The 24,038-nt window shown below is 41.3% G+C and overlaps 1 protein-coding gene and 1 long non-coding RNA gene across 2 annotated transcripts; one reads left to right on the top strand and one right to left on the bottom strand.

The window, feature by feature from the left end:
• Positions 1–17,749: 17,749 nt before the first annotated feature.
• LOC115266669 (uncharacterized) lies at positions 17,750–19,363 on the bottom strand. Its single transcript, XR_003897396.2, has 3 exons — positions 18,686–19,363; positions 18,572–18,621; positions 17,750–18,514 (listed from the first exon to the last, which is right to left on the bottom strand). It is a non-coding gene; the product is annotated as an uncharacterized LOC115266669 (long non-coding RNA).
• A 2,562-nt stretch (positions 19,364–21,925) lies between these two features.
• LOC109397663 (leucine-rich repeat-containing G-protein coupled receptor 4-like) lies at positions 21,926–23,319 on the top strand. Its single transcript, XM_029874422.2, has 2 exons — positions 21,926–22,110; positions 22,175–23,319. The coding sequence occupies exons 1-2, from the start codon at positions 21,974–21,976 to the stop codon at positions 23,229–23,231; spliced, it is 1,194 nt and encodes a 397-aa protein (XP_029730282.2). The 5' UTR covers positions 21,926–21,973; the 3' UTR covers positions 23,232–23,319.
• The last annotated feature ends 719 nt before the right edge of the window (positions 23,320–24,038 follow it).

The raw sequence follows: 24,038 nt of genomic DNA, 5'->3' as shown, positions 1-24,038 counted from the left end.
TTTTGAATTGACAAACGAATTGCAAAACAGTTTGCAAATAAATTACCGGGAATAATCCCTAAAGAATTGTCTAAAGCACAAATTTTCCGTAGTACAGACCGGACTCGATTAGTTGGAGTCGAGTATCAAAACCTCCCAAAACATGTATCTTGCAAACGGAATTCTGTACGAAGCTGAAATTTTGACTGATTTTGAATCAAAGCTGATTTTACAAGTCAAAATTTCATATAAATTAAATTTGAAACGAAAATAAATATCTCGTGTATTATGCAATTTTGTAGTTTTAAGGCTTTAATTTCTCATAATTGCTCTGAAAATGTATTCTTGAACACATGATTGTTTTCAATCAACATAATAGAGGGGTTTTTGCGATGAAAGTTAAGTTCATTAAGTGCGCGAAGGCTAGTTTTTCCCGCAACGCAGTAGTACTGGAAGCCATTAGATCTGGCACCCCCTAGGCACCCCCTAGGTAAAAATCCTAGATACGCCAATGCAGACGGCTGAGAAACGTGCGTGACTTTTTTTTGTAACATACGCACACACACACACATACACACACATACACACACACACACACACTCACACACGCACACACACACACACACACACACACACACACACACACACACACACACACACACACACACACACACACACACACACACACACACACACACACACACACACACACACACACACACACACACACACACACACACACACATCAGTTCTTGATGTCCGCTCAGCAGTAGGGCGCGGGCGGGGTTGACTCTGCCCGCCTTCCGAGGACAAAGGGAGTGGCGAGGACCACTCGGGAAACTGGCTAAGCGCCAGCATGCTACCGTGATGGACTCTCCAAAGCGAGTCATCGATGTTCGTTGCTGCAGGCTACGCAGCTAACCTTGTGGGTGCGATGTGCACTAGCCCCTCTCTGAAGCAATACCTTCTTGGTGGTTCCGGAGAGACGTAGGGTTTGGCGACCATAGGAATGGTTTAGTGGGTACGAGGAGAGAGTAGTCCTGGATTTTACTTTTGTTGTAGAAGACGGCCTGTCAGACCTACACTACCCTAACCTTCTGTTAGGGTGTCTGTTGAGCAGATTATCCCCCTATGGTTTAGAAGGAAAAAAAAAACACACACACACACACACACACATACACACACACACACACACACACCACGCTCGGAAAACTTCTGGAGAGGATTATCCTTAACAGGCTGACCGAGTATACCGAAAGTGAGGGAGGGCTGTCCACGATGCAGTTCGGCTTCCGCAAGGGAAAATCGACGGTTGACGCAATTCGGACCGTCGTTGATATGGCGGAAAGGGCATCCTTACAAAAGCGGAGAGGAGATCGCTACTGCGCCGTGGTAACGATAGACGTTAAAAACGCGTTTAACAGCGCCAGTTGGGAAGCTATCACCGTAGCCCTACATAATATGCGGGTCCCCGACTATCTGTGTAGGATTCTAAGGAACTACTTCCAGAATAGAGTCCTTGTGTACGAAACCAACGTAGGGCAGAAGTCGTTTAGAGTGACAGCAGGTGTTCCACAGGGATCAATACTTGGCCCAACGTTCTGGAACGCAATGTACAACGGCGTGTTAACACTGAAGCTTCTGGCAGGTGTCATTATCGTGGGGTTCGCAGACGACGTTGTCTTAGCGGTATCTGGCGAATCAATCGATGAAGTCGAAGTGCTGGTATCGGAGGCAATCGACACAGTCGAAAGGTGGATGAATGGAGTGAAGCTGCAGATAGCCCATCACAAGACAGAAGTGCTCGTAGTCAGTAACCGCAAAGCAGTGCAAAGGTTGGAGATCACGATCGGAGAGGAGAGAATTTCATCGCAGCGCGCTTTGAAGCATCTGGGCGTGATGGTCGACGACCGCTTAAACTTTAACGCGCACGTAGACTACACCTGCGAAAAGGCGGCGAAGGCGGTTAACACAGTAGCGAGGATTATGCCAAACGCGGACGGTCCAAGAAGCAGTAGGAGGCGCCTCTTGGCAAATGTTGCAACCTCAATACTTAGGTATGGAGTGCCAGCCTGGGCTCCGGCGCTAAAAACGAAGAGAAACCGTGGAAGGCTGGGCAGTGTGTTCCAGCTCATGGCTATGAGAGTCGCGAGTGTCTACAGAACAATCTCGTCGGAGGCTGTATGCGTTATCGCTGGGATGATGCCCATCTGCATCACCCTAGAAGAAGACGTCGAGTGCTATCGGCGGAGTAACGTAAGGTATGCAAGAGCAGCTGCTAGAATGGACTCGCTGGTGAAGTGGCAACAAGAGTGGGACAATGTGACGAACGGAAGGTGGACCCACCGACTGATCGCAAATGTGTCGGCGTGGGTGAACAGGAAGCATGGGGAGGTGAACTTCCATCTGACGCAGTTTCTGTCCGGGCACGGCTGTTTCCGGAAGTACCTGTTTCGATTCGGTCACGTGTCTTCCCCTCTGTGTCCGGAGTGTGTAAACGTGGAGGAAACACCGGCGCACGTCGTCTTCGAATGCCCTAGGTTCTCGGAGATGCGCAGGGATATGCGCGGCCTGACAGTCGACAACATTGTCGAAGAAATGTGTCGCGACGAAGCTACGTGGAACGCTGTCGACAGAGCAGTAACGAGGATGCTGTCCGCGCTGCAAAGGAAGTGGCGCGAAGACCAGAGAGCGCCGGAACGCGATCGGAGTAGGCTTGATCCACCGCCGGGGACATGACTGAGTCGTCCGTTGCGTAGTACCGGTTTTTGGTCGTCGGAGCGCCGGTGAACCGGAAGTCCACCGCCAACCGGAATCGTCGGACCGACTTCGGCACCTGACTGGTCGGGATAGAAACATCGGTGTCGGGAGAACTTCCACCGCCGGGGTTTTTCTCCGTCGGAGTAGGCTAGGTCCACCACCGGGGACTAGCCCGAGTATATCGCGGAGAAGCACCGGAACTTGATCGTCGGGGCGCCTGTGAACCGGAAGCCAGTCTCCAACCGGAATCGCAGGAGAGACCTCGGCACCTGTCCGGGAAGAAACGGTTTCGGAAGATGTTCCACTGCCGGGGAAGTCTTTGTCGGCGTAGGGTAGATCCACCGTCGGGGACTATCCGAGTCGTGCGCGAAAAACTGGAGTGCTAAAACGGCACCGTTCCTCGGAGAAACTATGATTTTTTTTTTTTACTTGCTTTTGGTATTAGAATAACAAATTTGGTGTATGTATGTACTAACATGCACACCGAAATCTTCCAAACGTGTTAATGTTGGCCCGAGGTTCACCAGAAGTAGAAGGTTGTTTAGCACGGCTGCTGATCCATCTCAGAATAAGCAGCCACCTCTGTTGCTTGGGACAGGTAGTACACCCTCCCCAACATTAGAAATCGCCACGGTACCACCGAGTCAACCGAAATTTTGGTTGTATCTGTCGCGTATAGCAAGAGATGTTTCTGTCGGCCAAGTTTGCGCTTTAGCCAAGAAACGCCTTGGAACGGAGGATGTCCAAGTTGTACGACTCGTGGCCAAAGGAAGGGACATAAGCACAATGTCCTTCATTTCGTTTAAGATTGGCATAAACATGGAGTTGAAATCCAAGGCATTGTCTACCTCTACGTGGCCAAAAGGTTTGGTCTACCGGGAGTTCAGTGACAACAGATCTGCGGAAAATTTTTGGCGCCCTACTGCTGCGGCCCCTTCCGACGATCCGTTGAACATTTCACCCGAGGTAGTCGAAATGGAGTAACTTACAGCAAACTCAATTTCTCCTTCATCCCGGGACGCACACTTGCCACGAGCCTTAAGGAAGCCCCTATTCCTCTCACCGCAGTCGAGCCCCTCCAGCCAGCGACCAGCAGTCGTCCCGGTCCTGCGTGTGAGCTGGGTGATGGGGTCTTCCGTACTCCGACTACAGGCAAGTACCCCGCTATTTTGTCAAGTTCGTCTGTTGTACTCCTCGTTGCTTCCAGTTCTACATCACAATCCCGACCATGTACGTCTTCGCCAGTTTGGACACCGGGACGCAGCTTTGCCACTAGCCTCAAGGAAGCCCCTATCCCTCTCACCGCAGTCGAGCCCCTCCAGCCATCGACCAGCAGTCGTCCCGGTCCTGCGCGTGACCTGGGAGATGGGGTCTTCCGTACTCCGACTACAGGCAAGTACCCTGCTGTTTTATCAAGTTCGTCCGTTGTACTCCTCGTTGCTTCCAGTCCTACATCACCTACCCGACCATGTACGTGTTCGCCAGTGTGGACACCGGGACGCAGCTTTGCCGTCAGCCTCAAGGAAGCCCCTTTCCCTCTCACCGCAGTCGAGCCCCTCCAGCCATCGACCAGCAGTCGTCCCGGTCCTGCGTGTGAGCTGGGAAACGGGGTCTTCCAGACTCCGGCAACAGGCAAGTACCCTGCTATTATGAGATCTTCGTCCGTTGTACCCTCCGCTGCCTCTAGTTTCCTCTCATCAGTCAAAACATGCTGGACAACATCAGTCTTGACAACAGAATGCAGACCTCTCGCCAGCCTCGAGGAAGCTTTTATTCCCGTTACCTCAATCGAGCCCACCCATCCAACGACGAGCGAGTTGGAAGTAGGGATCCATCGAAATCGACTATCAGTGTGCACCAAACGTAATAATGTTGAACGCATTCCGAAGGACGCACTCACCGATGCGTTCTTGTACGACCAGTGGAGGGCTTCGACCGGATACTCGCAGTTGTCGGTTGCCGGTCCTTCGCGCACGAGTTCAATTCAGTCCCGACATAGTGTTCTAGTGGATACTAACAACGATTGCCGTATAGGGTCGCGTGATTACTTCACACTCCCCCTGCCGGACTCCGTGGGAGCTAGTCAAACGAATTCTTCTGCAACTATCATTCCTGGATACCCGGAACGCGCTGTAGAAAGCCCCGTGGAAGCCCTCAAACCCTCCGACGCAGTCCTGCCTCCTGCTGCCTTCGCTCATCATAGTCGTTCCGGTCCTGTCGTCGGATGTGGTGAGAGGGTCTTCCAAAATTCCAGCTACGGCGAGTATATTCCAACTGCAAGTCACCAGCCATTGCCTGATATACGTACACTTTACAGGGACCGCGACGTTTCCGCATCGAAGCACATCTTAATCTACTATCAGAACGCTGGTGGAATGAATTCATTTGTTAACGACTACCGCTTAGCTGTTTCGGACTCCTGCTTCGATATTATCGTCTTGTCCGAGACCTGGCTCGACTCTCGAACGCTGTCTAGTCAGGTGTTCGGATCGCAATATGAAGTGTTTCGCTGTGATCGAAATCCTGACAACAGTAGGAAATCTACAGGAGGTGGTGTGCTTGTTGCAGTTCGTCTCGGCTTGAAGGCGAGAGTTGTTGAAAACGATTCGTGGAAATGTCTTGAACAAGTTTGGGTATCCATCGAGCTTGGCGATCGGACTCTGTTCTTGTGCGCGCTGTACATCCCACCCGATCGGATTGGTGAGAACGGGCTCATAGAAACGCACTGTGGCTCCGTTTTTACTGTGATGGAGACTGCTGCTCCTGTTGACGATCTCTTCATCCTGGGGGACTTCAATCTGTCAGGTATCTCATGGCAACCTTCCCATAACGGCTTCCTTTACCCGGATCCTGCTCGCTCAACACTGAGTGCTTCCGCAATTCGTCTCTTAGACAGTTACAGCGCCGCCACTCTAGTGCAAATCAACCACGTAGTCAACGAGAACAATCGCAGTTTGGATCTCTGTTTCGTAAGCTGCCGTGACCATCTTCCGCTCATAGGTACGGCACCCTGTGAGCTTGTCAAAGTGGTCCCACATCATCCACCTCTTGTCATCGCCGTGGAGAATAAACTCGCTCGTGACTTCATCAAGTTTCCCGCTGTCGTGCACGATTTTTCCAAAGCTGATCATCGAAGCATTGCGGATGTACTGGCCACTATCGATTGGGGCAACACTCTTGATTCCAACGACATCGAACGTGCTGCGCTGACTTTCTCACATGTCTTGTCATACGTTATTGACAGGCACGTTCCGAAAAGAACACTTAATACTAACTCTCGACCCCCGTGGCAAACCAGTGAATTACAGAAGATGAAAACTGTCAAGAGAGCAGCCTTGAGGAAGTTCACCAAGTATCGGACGCCTTCACTGCGTAGCATTTATTTGAGGATCAACTACGAGTATCAACGAGCTAGCCGTCACTGTTTTTTGCAGTATCAACGCAGCATCGAGCTTAAATGCAAACGCCAACCGAAATCATTCTGGAAATACGTGAACGAGCAGCGTAAAGAATCGGGCCTTCCGTCCTCGATGGAATTGAATGGCAAAACCGCGTCTTGCCCTCAAGAGATCTGCCAGTTATTCGCCACAAAATTTGCCAGCGTGTTCAGCGATGAACAAATCAGCGATGAACTCATCTCTCGTGCAGCCAACAATGTTCCTCAGAACGGACAAGCTCTGGACGTTTTCGATATCGATGTTACAGCTATTTCAAGGGCTGCCGTACAACTTAAATCGTCTAATAATCCCGGACCTGACGGTGTACCATCAGCCTTCATCAAAAAGCATATTGCCAGTCTGCTTGATCCGCTCCATTGCTTGTTCCGTTTATCTCTTTCCTCTGGTGTTTTTCCTTCCTGTTGGAAAGTAGCTAACATGTTTCCTGTGCATAAAAAAGGAAGAAAACGTGACGCGAACAATTACCGTGGCATAACTGCTTTATGTGCAATTTCAAAGCTCTTTGAGATCGTTGTTATGGATCCGCTTCTGTCACACTGTAAGCATCTGATTAGCAACGACCAACACGGCTTTACTAGCGGCCGCTCTACCAACACCAATTTGCTGTGCTTTACATCGTACATTACCGACAGTATGACTGCTCATGACCAGACGGACGCAATCTATACTGACTTGTCAGCAGCCTTTGACAAATTGAATCACGATATCGCCATTGCGAAGCTAGACAGGTTGGGAGTATGTGGTAACCTCCTGCGTTGGTTCGGCTCTTACCTCACCGACCGATATCTGACGGTAGTGATTGGAGACTGTAGGTCTAATAGCTTTCAAGCTACATCCGGGATACCTCAAGGGAGTCATTTGGGTCCGCTGATTTTTCTGCTCTATTTCAACGATGTCCATTTTGTAATCGAAGGCCCGCGGTTATCCTTTGCGGACGATCTGAAAATTTTTCTGCAAATCAAATCAATCGCCGACTGTATGTACCTGCAGCATCAACTTGATAATTTCGCCAACTGGTGTTCTGCAAACAGGATGGTAGTTAATCCAGCCAAGTGTTCCATGATAACGTTTTCAAGGAAAAAACAACCGATCGTCTTCATCTACAGTCTACTCGATACCGAAATTGATCGTGTTAGTCACATCAAGGACCTGGGCGTCATCCTCGATTCGCAGTTAAATTTCAAGCAACATGTTTCGTACACTATCAACAAAGCATCCATAGCTTTAGGATTCATCTTCAGAGTTGCAAAGAATTTCTCCGATATCCACTGTTTGAAATCGCTCTATTGCTCTTTAGTTCGTTCTACGATGGAGTATTGTTCCGCAGTTTGGAGCCCAGCATACAATAATGGAGCAGAAAGGATAGAATCTGTCCAACGCCGTTTTCTTCGTTTTGCGCTTCGCAAATTACCTTGGAGAGATCCATTTCGGCTGCCAAGCTACGAAAGCCGATGTCAACTGATAGACCTTGAACTACTTCGCACCAGAAGGGACATCAATAGAGCTCTATTTATCGCAGATGTGCTGCAGGGACGAGTCGATTGCTCATCCATTCTGGAGCAAATCAATTTGAATGTTCGGCCTAGAGCACTACGGAACAGTGTTATGCTGCGACTGCCTCTATTTCGAACCAATTATGCATTCTACGGCGCACTCATCGGTATGCAACGAGTGTTTAACACAGTCGCAGCCTTATTTGACTTCCACTCAACACGAGAGGCGCTTCGCCGGAGATTTTCCCTGTTCTTCGCTGGACGGACCAATTAGCTCTAGACAACAGACGGATTTAGTTTTAAGTGTTATTTCTTGACTATTTAATTTGTGACTTTTTTTTTGTGTTATCGATAAGTATTTGTATTTTTTTTTTGTATTGCATCGTTTTATATTAATTTTTACCCATCATTGGGGCTATACCATGCCTGTTGATGTAATAATAATAATAACTGTGTCGCTGAATGGCGATAGGTTAGGTACGAAAACGAGAACGACTAGAATAACAAATTTAGAAGCGACAAAAAGTGCATGAGCACAATAGCAGAAGAGCGCATGAGCGCATTGCCCCCCCTGAAGCAGTCGCATATCAGTGGTACCAGGGGGATCGAGGCGTCAAGGTGTAGCAGAGTTTTTCCAATCGGTTTTCTCTGCTTGGGAGGTTGGGAAGAAAAAAAAACACACACACCACATATATACAAACACACACAGACATTTGCTCAGTTCGTCGAGCTGAGTTGATTGGTAAATGAGACTCGGCCCTGCGGGCCTCGGATCGAAAGTATCACCATTTAATATTTTTTTCTATTTCAGATTTACAAGCAGACAATCAGCGATCAAATCGGCAAAAGGTCAAGATTACCGTACGATTCAGTGACAAGTAGACCCCGTTGTCCGCGTCGATTTATTTGTGCTAAGTTTTATAATTTCGCGTCTTTTTCGAACACGTACGATAATTTTTATTTTTGGTAAATTCAATTTTTTATGCAAAATTGAAATGATTTTTTTGTTCATATTTCCAACTTATATTACGCGTTTGTGAGCATTCGCGGATTATAAATATGTACAATGGTTTAATTATCCGCAATCCTGATAACACGGGAACGCGAGAAAAGAGTAATACAAAAACATAGGTGAAACTCATAAACAAAGATCGTTTTGCGATATTTATTGTCATCTTTTTAGCTTCAGTTGTCTCATAAAGTTAGGGCGCGTGTTCCGGTTTTTTAGCATTGGCACTGAACGGAATTGCATACAGTTCATTTTTAACTGAGAAACGATAAGCTTAGAACGTGCCTTATTACGAGTTGATCCGACATAAGCGTGGTTTAAAAATTATTAATAGAGTATTGTACCATTTGGGCAGGTGTACCTATTTTGGGCACTTGCCGCTATAACTAAGTCAATTTCACAACGATTGATTTGAATTTTTGTACAGAGTTAGATACTGTACGTGCCTAACTCTGTACAAAATTTCAAATCAATCGAGTTGAAATTGACTTAGTTATAGCGGCAAGTGCCCAAAATAGGTACACCTGCCCAAATGGTACAAGACCCTACATTATTTAATACACAAACATACAATTAAATTGTTGTATTCTTCCTGCTGCCGGAAGACTAAATCATATCAAGGGTTGCATAGCTCACATCACTTACCAATGTGAATCCTGATCTATGTAACTATCTATCTCCTTCCACTAATAAGCTTCCTTCCTGTGACAACCGTGGGAATGCGGAGGTACACACGGTCTCTAGTAGCAACGGATGTCACACTTACATTCCTTCCCTTCCCGATGACCGTAAAGACGTGGCCGGTGCCGGTACTGACAATATAAAGTTTTGAATCTTCAAAATTGCACATTGAGGATGGAAGCTACACCCAGGCCCCTTCCTCTTGGTTTCCTGTGCAATGTTGACTGATCTGGTCATTAACGGAGTAGCAACTACGAATTGTACGATCATCTCATGCTCATGCCCATGCTCATCATGATGATAATTCATAGGACATGTTAAAAAGGCTATAGCATATAAAGAGTATGCTGTCATCACAAAACTTAATAAAATATCACTTGTTAAACTGATCCACCAGAATACCTGTCCTTTGTTTACGTAGTTACAACAAAACGTTGATGGTGATCAGTAGATTTTACTGAACAAATCCGCAAACCTTGCTGAATTTTCACAAATATTTTGCTAAAATTTTTAACTCGACAAATTTCAGCAAAACATATTCGGGATGTATTGTTCTTAGAAGCTGAAAGCTTGATATAATCGTTGTGTATCCATATGTTACTATGTTTGTTAAAGCTTCCAAGAAAAAAAGAAGCTTCCACATTTGAAGTTTATTTCAAAATTCGCTCACAACGTGGCACTTATGTTCTTTAGAGCTGTCAGTCAAGTATCTTCTCCGTAATTTATTCGGAAATCTCTTTATTGTTCAATTATAACGTTGGATATCTGTGCAGCAATTCCAAAAGGTATTTCTTTGAAAATCGGTTCTAAAATTACTACGAAAGTTCCTTCGGTAACTTCTTTGGCACTTTTTTTTTAAACCTGCTACATTATTTTTGGAAATTGGTTGGCAATTCTGTTGGAAACTGTCTCTGCTATGGTGTCCACAATTGAATTCTCAACCTCTTTGGTAAAAGTTTTCATGATTTGTTGGAACCTCGTTGGAAATTTCTTTAAAAAAATTGTGGCAAAAAAGATTTTCAAATTTCCTTGGGAACTTGAATTTATGTGACAAATGCTTCGGCAATGGCTTTGTGAACTTCTTTAGGAATTTCTTCTACGGAAATTTCTTTGGAAATCCCATTTGAAAGTTCTTTTTGTCTCTTACAATTCGTTTGGAAAATCCTATGGCTATTGCTTTAGGAATTTTTCAACATTTTTCTGGAAACATCTTTGCCAATTCTTACTGAACTCGATTGGGTATTTAACTGGGCATTTCCTTTGCAAATCGATTTGGCGAATTTCCTAAATGTTACCCTGTGAAAATATTTTGAATTTCTTTTTGGCGGAAATTATTCGGCAAATTCTTTGGAAATATTGTCAGCAATTTTTATTGGATTTGATTCAAAGCTTCATATAAGTTTGTTTTTTTTTGGATTTCTTGGACAATTTTTTTGGAAACTATTTCGGTAATTCCTTTGAAATTTTGTTCGATAACTCTTCTGGAAATTTCTCTGCAGTAATATAGGAAATTGATTATTATTATATTATATTTAAAAATACCGTACTGTTTAGTGACGCCAGCTTTTTAGGCATATTGTAAGCCACTGATTGTGGGTTCGATTCCCATTCCGGTCGGAAGAAAAATTTCGCCAAATGGAAAATTCTTCATTGATTTACTGAATGTCTTACAGTCTTACATGTTTTCCGTTGTCTAGTGAAAGTTATATTCAGTCTGCGGTCTCTGGCTGACGACGCTGTGCAAATTTATCAGGCAACTCTCACGGGATTTTCTTTATCAATTTCTTTGAAAATTTCTGTCAGCAGCTCTTTGCAAATTTGTATTTTTCTAATTTCTTCAGTATTCTTTCAGTATTGAAAACTCCTTTAGAAAATCCTTACAGAATTCCGTTTGTTATTACTTTGGAATTTCAATTAGATACTCTATTAAAAATTGAAAAAAAAAAATGCAATGGTATGGCCGGAGAAAATCTCAAAGGAATTAACTAATGAATTTCCACAAATCATGGTGTTTTCAAGAAATTCATCAAACATCAAGAAATTCTCAAATAAATTGCCAGAATATTTCAGAAAGCAATTTTTAAACACGTTTGAATGTTGAAATAGCTGAAGGCACCCTAATGGAATAACCGAATGACTTTTCAAAGGGGTTGCTACTAAAATTTCACAAGAGAATCCTGAATTAAATACCGTTGCAGAAGAAATTTCCAAAAAATAATACCAAAGAAGTTGTCGAAGGCACTTCCGAAAGCATCTCAAATGAAGTTTCCTAAAAACCTTGAAGGAATTTCTCGATCAGTTCCAAAAGGAATTTACTGTGTGATTTCTAGAAAAAAACGAAGAAGAAATTACCAAACGAATTGCTAGTTAATATCACAATAAATTTACCGACGGAACTGCAGAAAAAAAAATAAGTAATAGGAAATTGCAGTAAGAAATTTTGAAAATATTTATCAAATAAATTTTTGACGGAATTTTGTAATGCATTTTCATTACAACTGCAGAACAAATACTCAAAGGAATTATGGATTGAAAAATAAATGCAAAAAAATAACAAAGAATTTGCCGAGCGAACTTTCGAAGCAATTGTCGAAGCAATCAAATAAATCAAAATAAAATTCTCAATGAGTTTTCTGAAGCCAACAAAAATAAAAACATTAAAAAAAAGATAAGTTTTCAAATCATTAGTACAATGGTTTTCCAAAGCAATTAGCCAATAGAAATGCCGAAACTGTTTTCAAAGTAATTGTTGAAAACCCCAAAAGAACTGCGGGAAAACTTTCTATCAATTGTCTGCGAAATTTCAATAGAAGTTTCCAAAGAGATTACTTGAAAATTTCCAATAAAAATTCAAATGCTTTCACTCTTTTAAGCAAATGTTCTGAAACCAGTATTCTTTGAAATGACCCAGAACGTCAGATGTAGGACGCTTAGACCAAACTCGTAGCTCATTACAGAACTAAACCAATATAGTGAGTGAATGTGGAACTTAATTTTTTTCTCAGCAACTTTGCTGAAGTGATATTTTTTCAAGTGGTTCAAAATGCGGGATAAATGATGCTCAGACTTAACTGGAAACTGCTAAGATCACTAGCGCCACATAGTAGGCAAATTTCAAACTGATTTGCTTTTCAGATAAAAGCTCTTAGTCTTCTGAGCGTTTTGTCAAAAAGAGTGTCCTTCGAAGTGTTTCAGAACGCAAGATATATTACCCTTTGATCAAACTTGACATCCTTTTTTGCAACAACAGTTGTCATTCTTAGCAACCCAGATCGTGAGATATGCGACGCCCTAAATCAGAGCTCATTTCAGCACTAGAGCCAAGTAGTGAATAAATGATGAACTTAATCGCTTTCTACTAGAAAACTATTGTTGTTTCGAGCAACTTTGTTGAAGTGGGTTTTCCTCTGAGTGGTCCACATTGCGAGATTTACAACATTTAGGCTAAACTGATAGACCCCAAGAACCATGCCAAGAACAATATTATCACGTAGTGAGTGATTCTCAAACTAAATTGAATCTATTAGTTTTTCTGAGAATTTTTGCCAAAGACAGTGTTTTACAAAGCGGTCCAGAGCGTTCGTGAAATATACTAAGTTATGATCAAAAATTCCACGTAGTGAGAGAATCTCAAACTAAATAGATTGCCATGCGAAAGTTTTCAGTTTTATGAGCAGCTTTGCCAAAAACTTATCCTTCTAAGTGGTCCAGATCGTGAGATATACGACGTTTTGACCAAACTGCATGCCTCAAGAACACTAGCGCCACATAGTGAGTGATTCTCGAACTAAATTGTTTCCTATGTGAAAAATCTTAGTCTTTGGAGCAACTTTATCAAAGTAACCTTCTAAGTGGTTCACAACATTCTCTATGTGAAAGCCTTTAATCTTATGTGCAACCTTGCCGTATCCTCCAGAACGCGAGAATCACGAAAATAAGGTTAAACTGGAAGCTTTTAGCAATACAAGCGACAGGTAGTGAGTGATTCTCTAACTAGATTGTTTTTATGCGAAAGTTTTCAGTCCTATGAGCAAATTTGACTGAGACAGTATCTTTCTAATTGGTCCTGAACGTGAAATATACGACGTTAAGACTAAACTGGAAGCTCCCAAGAGCACTAGCGCCACATAGTGAGTGATTCTCGAACTAAATTGTTTTCTATGTGAACGCTCTCATTCTGCTGACTAACTTTTCACAAGATAGTATCCTTCCAAGTGGTTCATAACGCGAGATATATAACGTTTAAACTAAACTGGAAGCTCCTAAGAACACTAGCGCCTCGCAGTGAATGATTTTGGAACTAAATTGTTTCCCATGTGAAAGCTCTTAGTCTTCTGAGCGACTTTCCCGAAGACAGCTTTGGTCTAAGTGGTCCAGAACTGGAGGCTCAAAAGAGCACTAGCGCCTCGCCGTGAGTGATTTCCGAACTAAATTGTTTCCTATGTGGAAGCTCTTAGTCTTCTGAGCAACTTTGCCGAAGACAGTATCGTTCTAAGTGGTCCAGAACGCGAGATATTCCACAACTACTGGAAAAATGTTATACTATCGCACAAGTCCGACATGGTGCCCTGTGTAGCAGATTTCCGGTGACCAATGCTCCCGGAACCACTGTTTCAACATATCAATACATTCTTGACGAAATTATCTATCAAATAAGACATTAGTCATTTGAATTGGTTCCATAAGCGTTTGAATTTCTGGGTCATATTGACCCCAATGCATTATTCGTAACTTGTTTTCAATGCCCGAGGAAGGTTAATATGTACAATAACCTGCCTCTCTTCAACTAAGTGTTCTTTGAGTACTTACACAGTTATTAGTTGAATGCTATTCTATGCCCAGGGAAGTCAGCAAAAATTTCCCGACCGGAACGGGAATCGAACCCACCTGCTGCGGATTGGCGATTGAAAGCCTTATACACATGGCGAATTGGAGACCCCCAGGCCTAGGCGTTAGATTTTATGAAAAATTGAGTTTGATTGTCATTTTAAAATCGAAAATGTATGCATTTCTTCATTTTTTTATGTTAATGATTTTTTTTTATTTAACAACGGAGCAATGTTTTCAAAATCGATTTCCATAGACATTCGGAGGAAGGATCAAGGTTTCTCCTGTTTTTTTTTTTTTTTTTTTTGGTAGAAAACGTTCAATAGCATTGCAAAGATTTTGTTTTCAAAATTTTGTTTCGATTTTTTTTATTCAATTTTACTAGTAAATTTTAACTTATCACTATATCTTCACAGTTTACAATTGGTGCTTGTTAAACTTAAAATCATTATTCAACAGTACAAAAAATCATGAGATTCCTTGATTCTTCCAATTTTGAGAACATTGCTCCGTTATTTGAAAAAAAAAAAGAAAATCAAAAACCAAAAAGTGAAGAAATTCATCCAGTTCCACCTTACTCGAAGTAGGTATTCTTGTAACATCCAAATCAAGTAACTTAAAAATTAACTTTCATTTCCCGAACGGAATCCGCCGTTCGATTCTGGGGATTCTAAGTGAGCAAGTCGACTGAAATTTCCCCACCAAATGAGTTGGCTACGACTGGCAGCATAATGTTCTTCCTTTTCTATACGAGGAAAGATAACACTAGTTCACAAAATAAAACGAAAGTGGTGAACTTCTATCAACGGCATTGGTTTTGATGATGAATTACGTGCTGATTTCGAAACCGTGTTTTTTTGAAGTGAACAATTTTTGAGTTTTACCTGAAAATCAAACCCTACAGTATTATAAAACATGGAATTTACTAAAAGTTAAAAATATTGCCTTGCCTGTCAGTCAATCTTCAATCTTTTTGCATCAATAGAAAACTGAATAAAATGTGTTTCGAACATCTGAACACGATTTTTTCGTCGGATCGATGAAAGTCGAGAAATTGGTCAGCTTTTTTTTGAAGTTTGGCAAAATTTTCAAAAAAAATTAAAAAAAAATTTCAGAAAAAAAAATCTTTCACAGCGTTCATGCTAAAAATGAGTTGTAAGCGAGTAAAAGTGAACATTTCAGCTCAATCTGGGCATTGGTTACGAAGCATAAGATGCATGAAGTGAACAACCTTGCTTGAAAATAGGACAAAAATGGGTTTCAAATTGTTATCCTTGTATGGAGAGTCGAAAGAATGACCGCTCTAGTATTTTTTCCATCACGTTTTCAAACTAAGAGCAGGATTGTACACTAAAAATGATCACCGGCTTACCGAGTTCCAAAGTGCTGTAAACTAGTGTAACATGTGTGAACGGATTTTTTTTCGTCTATCCTTTTGCCAGATGTGGTTCAAGTTCAAGTCGCTCCAGCACGAATGGTGGTTTGTTATCTGCTAGTTGATGTGTGGCGAAGCAGTTTATTTTTTCAAGTGATTCATTTGCAATAAACATATTATCAAACATTGCCTCTTGACATAGAAATCAGGAAACGAAAAAAAAATAAGGCATTTAAGAACCCTAGAAGTGGGTAACTTTGGAAGTGCAGCAGAAGGCAGATCCATATTGAATGTTTGCATGCTGCACTACATTACTGTTTGCTTATTTAACTTGTTCGCAGGAAAAAGTGCGAGTATTCAGCGGCCCAGTTGTTCACAAGAACCGTAATCCGAGCTTACTTTGCATAAAAAACTTGAATACGTACAATTTATCATCTGATTTGGAAATGGGGTACTTCTGATCACCCAAGTAGTCAGTATTTGTTTCTGTTTCAATACCTGTACAAGTTTAAATCGAGGTACTCAAATTCATATTTGATGCCAAAAGTCCAAGTGGTCATAAACATTAAAAGGTATTTGATAAAAAATAAAATAAAAACAAATATCAAAGCTAGAAATAATGCCTAAAGATGTGGCAATTTCCTATCGGAGTTAGAAATATGTTTGGTAAATGGATAATTTTACTAAAAATAAGCATTTATTCACCTATAAAGTGGATCGGTTCGAAGTCATGTGTAGCTGGTAGAGGAATTTTGAGTTCCACATTGTTTGTAGAATTTACGCAAAACGTGGATTTTTGAAAATGTAACAAACTGCGATAAAAAAAAAACAGTAAAGAATAATCGGTTCATTTAAACATTCACGAAACTCGATTTCCATGACCCTTCATATCTCTTCGTAGCTATATTTGAGCAGTTTAACCAAAACAAAGTTCGTGACCAAAAACAGATTCAATGAAAATGGTGATTTGAACATTTCATGAGCAAGTGTCTGCTGATCAATTCTACCCCATTTTACGGTATGTTTGTTTTGTACTTGGGGCTGCTCCACTGTAACCGTTCGGTTCCCAGTTTACGCTTGCTGGCTCCACCGCAAGTCCTTTTTCCCTTCCCCTCCCGATTACGACCCTGAAAGTAAAATTCAAACACAAACAGATGGCACTCACTAGTTGATGACGGACAAGTGAGTGAGCCTGTTTCATTTTCCCCTTTGTTTCGGACATGTACGTCAGACGAGAGTCGAGCAGTTTGAGCGTGGGTAAATTATACTCACTGATAACAAGGGAAATCTGACTTATAGATGACGCTAGATGAAAACGGAGATTAGGGTGTGGAAACACTAACAAATATTACCGATATGTCAAAAAAATAGTAAAAATAATAAAAAGATTGGTAAAAGAGGAATTCTCTATAAAATGACTCCATGTTGGCGGGGCAAATTCTCTTGTAAAGCTGATTCTCGAAAAGAATAGAAGTGCGCGCGTGAATCCAGTAAATTATTCGAGGTGTGAAAATTTTAACCACTTTTGCCTTGTTCGTATTATCGGGGTTCGAAAAGGAACCGTCCAAGCCTCGCTTTTCGAGTGATTAGTTTCGGTTCAGCGTGTAAATCCTCTTCGTTAAGTTTGGACACTCTCACTCCGACAATAGTTCATCTATGACACAGTTTTCATTCTTTTTCGTTCCTGTTCCGATTTGAGTACCATTCATGCCCGTATATGTATGGGGAAAGAAAGTCATTCAACGACCCTGTAGATTCCCACCCCGAGCTGGCGAGTTACAAATTGGCGCCCAACAAAAATACAACTTCAACCCCATGCGATTCCATTTCTCCCGGAAGGGGAGATGAAAACAGAGCTCTGTTTTGCAAAAATTTCGTTCTCCTAACGAAGGATGAATGAGAACAGTTTGATTCAGAACCAAATTTGAAAATTTGAGTTACCTGAGAATATTTCAACCCGATTTTGAAATGAACCCCGTTCGTGTGAAAATTTAGGATAACAAATTTGAAATCGCTCGATAACTAATTAGAACTATGTAGAAATGCGTGAACGTACAGAAATCTCCGATGTATGTTTGAATCGAAACGCGTAAATCCATTAGAAGAGTGTTGAAAGCACTATGCAAAAACTAGGTTTTTTTTAATTGTTTCAATTTCGTACGTAACGTTTCCCGATCAAAAAGGAAACGGCAGTTTATTGCGATGAATTCAACAAACCGGTCGATGTTGATCCGCGAAACGACGCGCGGGCGGCCTAGAACCCGATTAAAACATCGTATAGTTGATTTACAAATGCGAAAACTAGTAGAATGTTCCTTTTCCGATTCCGGCAAACAATCGCGAGCCTATCCGTCGACGCGAAAGACGAAGATGCAAATTCCTTCGTGGCTTTCCGTGACCGCTCAGCGGGAAGCCAAGCACCGCCGAAGCCCAGAAATGTCTGGCGCGAGATAGAATCTAGCGAGTAAACATGAGTATCCAACCGTAGGATCTTACAAAAACCGCAATCGACCATTCATAAACCAACACTAGCTAACCCGATAGAAACTTTTGCCGTAATCGTCGCGTAAACCTTTCGTAAAAAAAAGTTATGCTTTCTCTTCGGTAAATCATCGCGGAAACCGGAGGTAAACCAGATCGATAGACACCATCCCCAAACGAATAACAACACCCAAAATGAATTTATTTTGACATTTTTGCTCCTGTACGATACAGCGAGGTTGATATAAAATTTCTGCTCGGGTCTCTCCTTTGAGCTCGAGATCACATTAACGGCAACTCCAACGATTCCATCGAAGACCAGTGTCGCTCCAGCGAAGGATGCGAGATATTCAAAGGTCAAGTTTCACACTCGATCGGGACCAGTTCGATGGCTGGCGACACCCCATATCCCGTCGGTGTACATTTGTGGACGACTGAAGTCCTCACAATCCTAGAATCATGATTCATCAGTCTTCAAGTCAGTCGCAATGATTGATTGATTACTTACGTTTTTCATTCATAGTTCCGGAACGAATAATTATTCAACGAAATATGAACCTAGAAGAGGTAGAAACGATTACAATCCTATTACCGAAGCATTGTTTACCAAAACTGATCTTACCTTATGGCAAAGCCAATCGCCTTCGCAAGAGAAAATTCTCTTTCCCGCAGACTCCGTCGAACAGTAAAATTGAAATCCGACCGGCAAATGATTTTTACGGAATCGCGATACAGAGTACTCTCGAGAGTTTTCTGTTGCCGGACACGATTGAAAGCCGCCACGTTAACCGCGAAATGTCGAGAAAGAACGCGAAACATAGTACGAGGACTCGCGAACCGTCGTACTAATCGCGATGTAAACATAAACATTGGTTCATTGATTGATACTTTTCAACACAACAACAGTGTTGGTTATGAGTTACCACTCGATTTGAGTACCTTTGCTTCGTCTACAGTGACGAAGGTTAATAGGGCTAATAGAGTATTCCCGCAGAAGGGCATTTAAATCAGTTTCACCATAATCAAAAGTTGATCTTGGTAGAAGTTAATGATTGAAACCATTGATTCAAAATGAATTTCATTCATTTTGAAGGAGGGACGATGGGGTATTGTAACCGTTCGGTTCCCAGTTTACGCTTGCTGGCTCCACCGCAAGTCCTTTTTCCCTTCCCCTCCCGATTACGACCCTGAAAGTAAAATTCAAACACAAACAGATGGCACTCACTAGTTGATGACGGACAAGTGAGTGAGCCTGTTTCATTTTCCCCTTTGTTTCGGACATGTACGTCAGACGAGAGTCGAGCAGTTTGAGCGTGGGTAAATTATACTCACTGATAACAAGGGAAATCTGACTTATAGATGACGCTAGATGAAAACGGAGATTAGGGTGTGGAAACACTAACAAATATTACCGATATGTCAAAAAAATAGTAAAAATAATAAAAAGATTGGTAAAAGAGGAATTCTCTATAAAATGACTCCATGTTGGCGGGGCAAATTCTCTTGTAAAGCTGATTCTCGAAAAGAATAGAAGTGCGCGCGTGAATCCAGTAAATTATTCGAGGTGTGAAAATTTTAACCACTTTTGCCTTGTTCGTATTATCGGGGTTCGAAAAGGAACCGTCCAAGCCTCGCTTTTCGAGTGATTAGTTTCGGTTCAGCGTGTAAATCCTCTTCGTTAAGTTTGGACACTCTCACTCCGACAATAGTTCATCTATGACACAGTTTTCATTCTTTTTCGTTCCTGTTCCGATTTGAGTACCATTCATGCCCGTATATGTATGGGGAAAGAAAGTCATTCAACGACCCTGTAGATTCCCACCCCGAGCTGGCGAGTTACACCACTGCAATGCCATATGAATGTTTGCAAATTCGGGTTGAGATAAAGTTCCAAAAATTCCCGATACGAACAGTGGGTTCAAATAAAAACACAAGGGCATATTGTAGGTTGATATAAGTGAAGTTTTGAAATTCAATTATGTTCCAAAATATTTGTTTTGAATTTTGAAATTATCTTTTACACCACAAAAAAAAACAAAAAACATATGATGCCTTTCAAAATTTTGAACACTAAACCTTGAGAGTCTGAGCTTTGAAAACTTTTTTGAGTTTACCTCTCGAAAGATTGTTCTTGTTTATGTGTCGTTTATTTTGCTGCAAGAGTGAGACCAACTTTGAGCTGTGCTCATCAATTGTTCAAACAACGCAACGCTTCCTTTCCGTTGGATTGAATCGATTTCAATTTCGAACTTTGAATTGATCCCATTGTTCGGTCAGAGCTGTTATCGCAGTTCTCGCCGATGTTTTTTTTTCTCGCCGCATATGCATAAACCACATTGAATCAAACCTAGGGTGGACCACGCTTGGGTGAAACACTAAAATCTGAAATCTGAAAGATTTTGAACTCTTAGTTTCTTATTTTAATATAATTGTAACATTTTACGGAAGAAAGTAGAAAAACTCGATGTTGTTCAAGTCAGAGCGATTCAAGAGTGTCAAGCTTATTTTTTCTCAATTTGATGTGCTTAAAGAGTATATTTTTGTTTTTTTTTTCTATGAACGTCACTTTGACCATAATCGTATCTACACCATAACCAATGGCTGTATTTACAGGCGTTGTACAGATAAACAGACGAACCACCTTGATGGGTTTCCTTGAAATATTCCTATAATTTCTGGTGCACATGTTGCACAAAACGCGCTTTCACGATTTCTGTATCGCGCTAGTGGTAAACTTCAAAACGAAAGAAAGGCATGAACTCCAAACCACAGACAAACAGACGTCTTACTCTACTTACTTCCCATCGTTTCCTTTTTTAACGGATAATTCAAATATTTTGTAGTTCGCAAATCTCTCGCTCATGGCGCACGCATCGTTGTCGCTCCAGTTTGACGTTTGCCCACTACCGTCATCTACCCAGTGAGTTTGCGAAATACAACGTGGTTAGCATTGGGCGATTATGTTTTCGTGACGATGATTTTAATTGCATTTTGTTCCAAGTGATACATCTGTTGTTCTGTGTCCAAACAATCATCGAATGCGTGGTCGATGGAAGTCTCACTAGTGTATAATATAATGTTAAACGATTTTTAGAGCGATTTTGAAGTTATGAATCTCTGTGGTACCAGAAACCTAAGGGGAGTCTTCAATCGATGCTTATTATTGAATTTTTGAACTAACTTCAGCTTTCCAAGATTTTTCTTTTTTCATGCATAAGATTTGCCGCGATTTGGCATGGTAACCAAGCAAGGTAATCAAATGAACATGAATTCAACTGACCTCACAATTTGCAGTTGTGATCTGTGATTGACCAAAACAATCGAAAATGTACAAGGAATCAACAAACGGAGCGTGGGACTTGACTACCGTTTACAATGGACAGCTTTGAGAGTTCTCAGCTTAACCAAGTGCTGTTAGTCACGTTCTGACAAATCTGTTAACAAGGAGTTCATTCCAGCATATGTAGCGTTGGTCATTTCAATTTTGTATGAATAAATACAACTTAATACCTCTACAATTACCATACTCGAACAATTGTTGTTCAAGTAATCTAGAACGTACGTTGAATGTATAATCAATAGCATGGAACGAGCACACCTATAGATATGCATCCATCCAACGCTCTATCGCTGTTCGAATGCAATACTAAGACATGTTGTCCAGCTGCATAACTATCACAACCCGAAGAATGCAGCGAACAAAGCGAAAATAGAAAAATAAAAATCAACGAATCCACGCCCATGCGACTCTGCGTTGGCATGCTTTTTATCTGATAAGTGGTAGCACACTCGGAAGTCAAAACTGTTTACAAATAAAAAAAAATCACATAAAATTTACTACAATAAAAAATCGGAATCAACTCGCATTTTCCTGCGGAGAACGATTTTGCTAAAATATCACACCACCCTAATGCTACTCTTAAGTTCTGAATCACCGCAAACGTATAAAAAGCGGTCGGGACAACTCCTCAAACATCAAACATCAGTTCTACCAGTGAAAGTGAAGTCGGTCGAAAATTCATTCAGGATGCAAGTAATTTTAACTATGTAAGTATAACTGTGGCAAATGTTATTGTTTTTTTATATATTGATTCCAAAATACCTCTTACAGACTAATTGTGATGATTTCACTCAACGGCATAAAACCGTTCACTGTGCAAAACGGCTCAAACTGGGCAAATTCAATTAAAATATATGACTTCAACTGGCCTGCTGATGCAGCCTCGATAGGAAACATCCCAAAACAAAAAAGAAAATATATTTTTTTCAATACAATAGTGGACATACTGCCATATAATTTCACTGAGCCATTTGAGAAGTGCGAGGGAATTAAATTTGTAGGTGGATCTGTTAAATCAATCCACATTAATCCTAAATTAGATTACCATCATTTACACGAAACATCTACTGAAAATGCGATTATTAAACCTGATATGTTCTACAAGCTGGGCAGTTTCCGGTGTGAGAAAACAAAATTGAGTCATATCCCAGAGAACATTAATCGATTAAAACATTTGAAATATTTAAATCTTGAAGACAACTTGATAGAAATCGTTCAAATGGACCAGTTAAATGGGTTGGACAATTTAGAATACCTATGGCTTTCGTCTAATAAAATAAAACACATTTACAGTGACGGTCCGGTGAGTTTGCCATCGCTCACTGAAATGTATCTTGACAATAATCGACTTCAACATTTTGCCGTCTGCAGTTGGATCATGCCTACTCTTTCCGGCCTTTTTCTGCGAGGTAACAACTTGACACATTTCGCAATTCATCAATTTCCTGCGCTTAAACTATTATTAATTGATGAAAACCCATTGAATTGCGCATGGAGAGATAGTTTAGAGAATACGTCAATACGGCTCTATTCCCCTACATCTTGTGACGAAAAAAGCGTGGGTGCCTTTGAATTGGATTGTCCACCACCAACTAATCATCAATTGAAGCAGCTGATCTCTAGTGTCAACACCAAGTTAAGCCAAATTGAAGAAAAAATGTTGAACAACTATCAACAAGTTTCCGACAGAATGCAAAAAATTGAAGACCTGCTGCAAAATCTTACCGCAAAAATTATTGAACAGCAAAATGTCTCTAATGATATAATTGAGGCAATATACCGGATTGAAATGGAGAGAGCTTCCAATTTAGCGAAGAAAATTCCATAACTTTCGAAATAATAATGTTCATATTTATTAAATAATATAGACATAAGTATAAAAAAGTTTTATGTATCGAGCTTAAGTTCATTATAAAATAAACGTCATACAGAAAAGAAGCTTTCCACAGATGTTTTAGTTAGCGTTGTGAAAAATATCACTTCATTTCCCGTTATTTTCTTGTGCTACATATGATGGAAAATTCGCCGATGAAACAGTTTCCAATGATCTCTCAATCGACACTTTCTGTGGTGTTTTCATCTCTACCTAAACTCTATTGGAGATTGTAATGCACTTGTGAACATCGTTGCCCCAAAAGTAAACGCCCATTGACAAATTTCGTCTCAAATCGTATTCGGAGTTGGCAGCACCCTCTCAAATTTTAATTTGGGTGGAATTTCGGATGGAAATCCATGGAGCAATGTCTGGTAGAAACTTCATGAGAAACTTTTGGAGGAACTCTAGAAGTAATTCCAACTAAAACTTCCTTTAGAAATTTTTGGAGAAATTGTGGACAAAAATATGGTGGGAATTGTAGTGTCGGTGCAATAATGTTTTATATAAATCTTGATTATTATGTATCTTGATTTCAGCATACCTCTTGTTAAATAGACTTTGTGATAATATACCTTATTAATGTACACTAACGTTGAAAACAGAAACCAAAATAAAGCAGTTGAATTCTGACTACCACCGAGCGTACACGAACGTGTTATTCATTCCGAGATCCGAGAGACGCGACTTTACATTGGCTGACGAGGTGAAAACAAAGAGCGTGGCAATATCGGTAGCGATCAATTTCACATCCAATCTTAG

The sequence above is a fragment of the Aedes albopictus genome, chromosome 1 (genome assembly GCF_035046485.1).
Source record: "Aedes albopictus strain Foshan chromosome 1, AalbF5, whole genome shotgun sequence".
Classification (NCBI taxonomy): Eukaryota; Metazoa; Arthropoda; class Insecta; order Diptera; family Culicidae; genus Aedes; species Aedes albopictus.
Note: the sequence above shows the minus strand (reverse complement) of the source record. Positions and strands in the feature narration are given on the sequence as shown.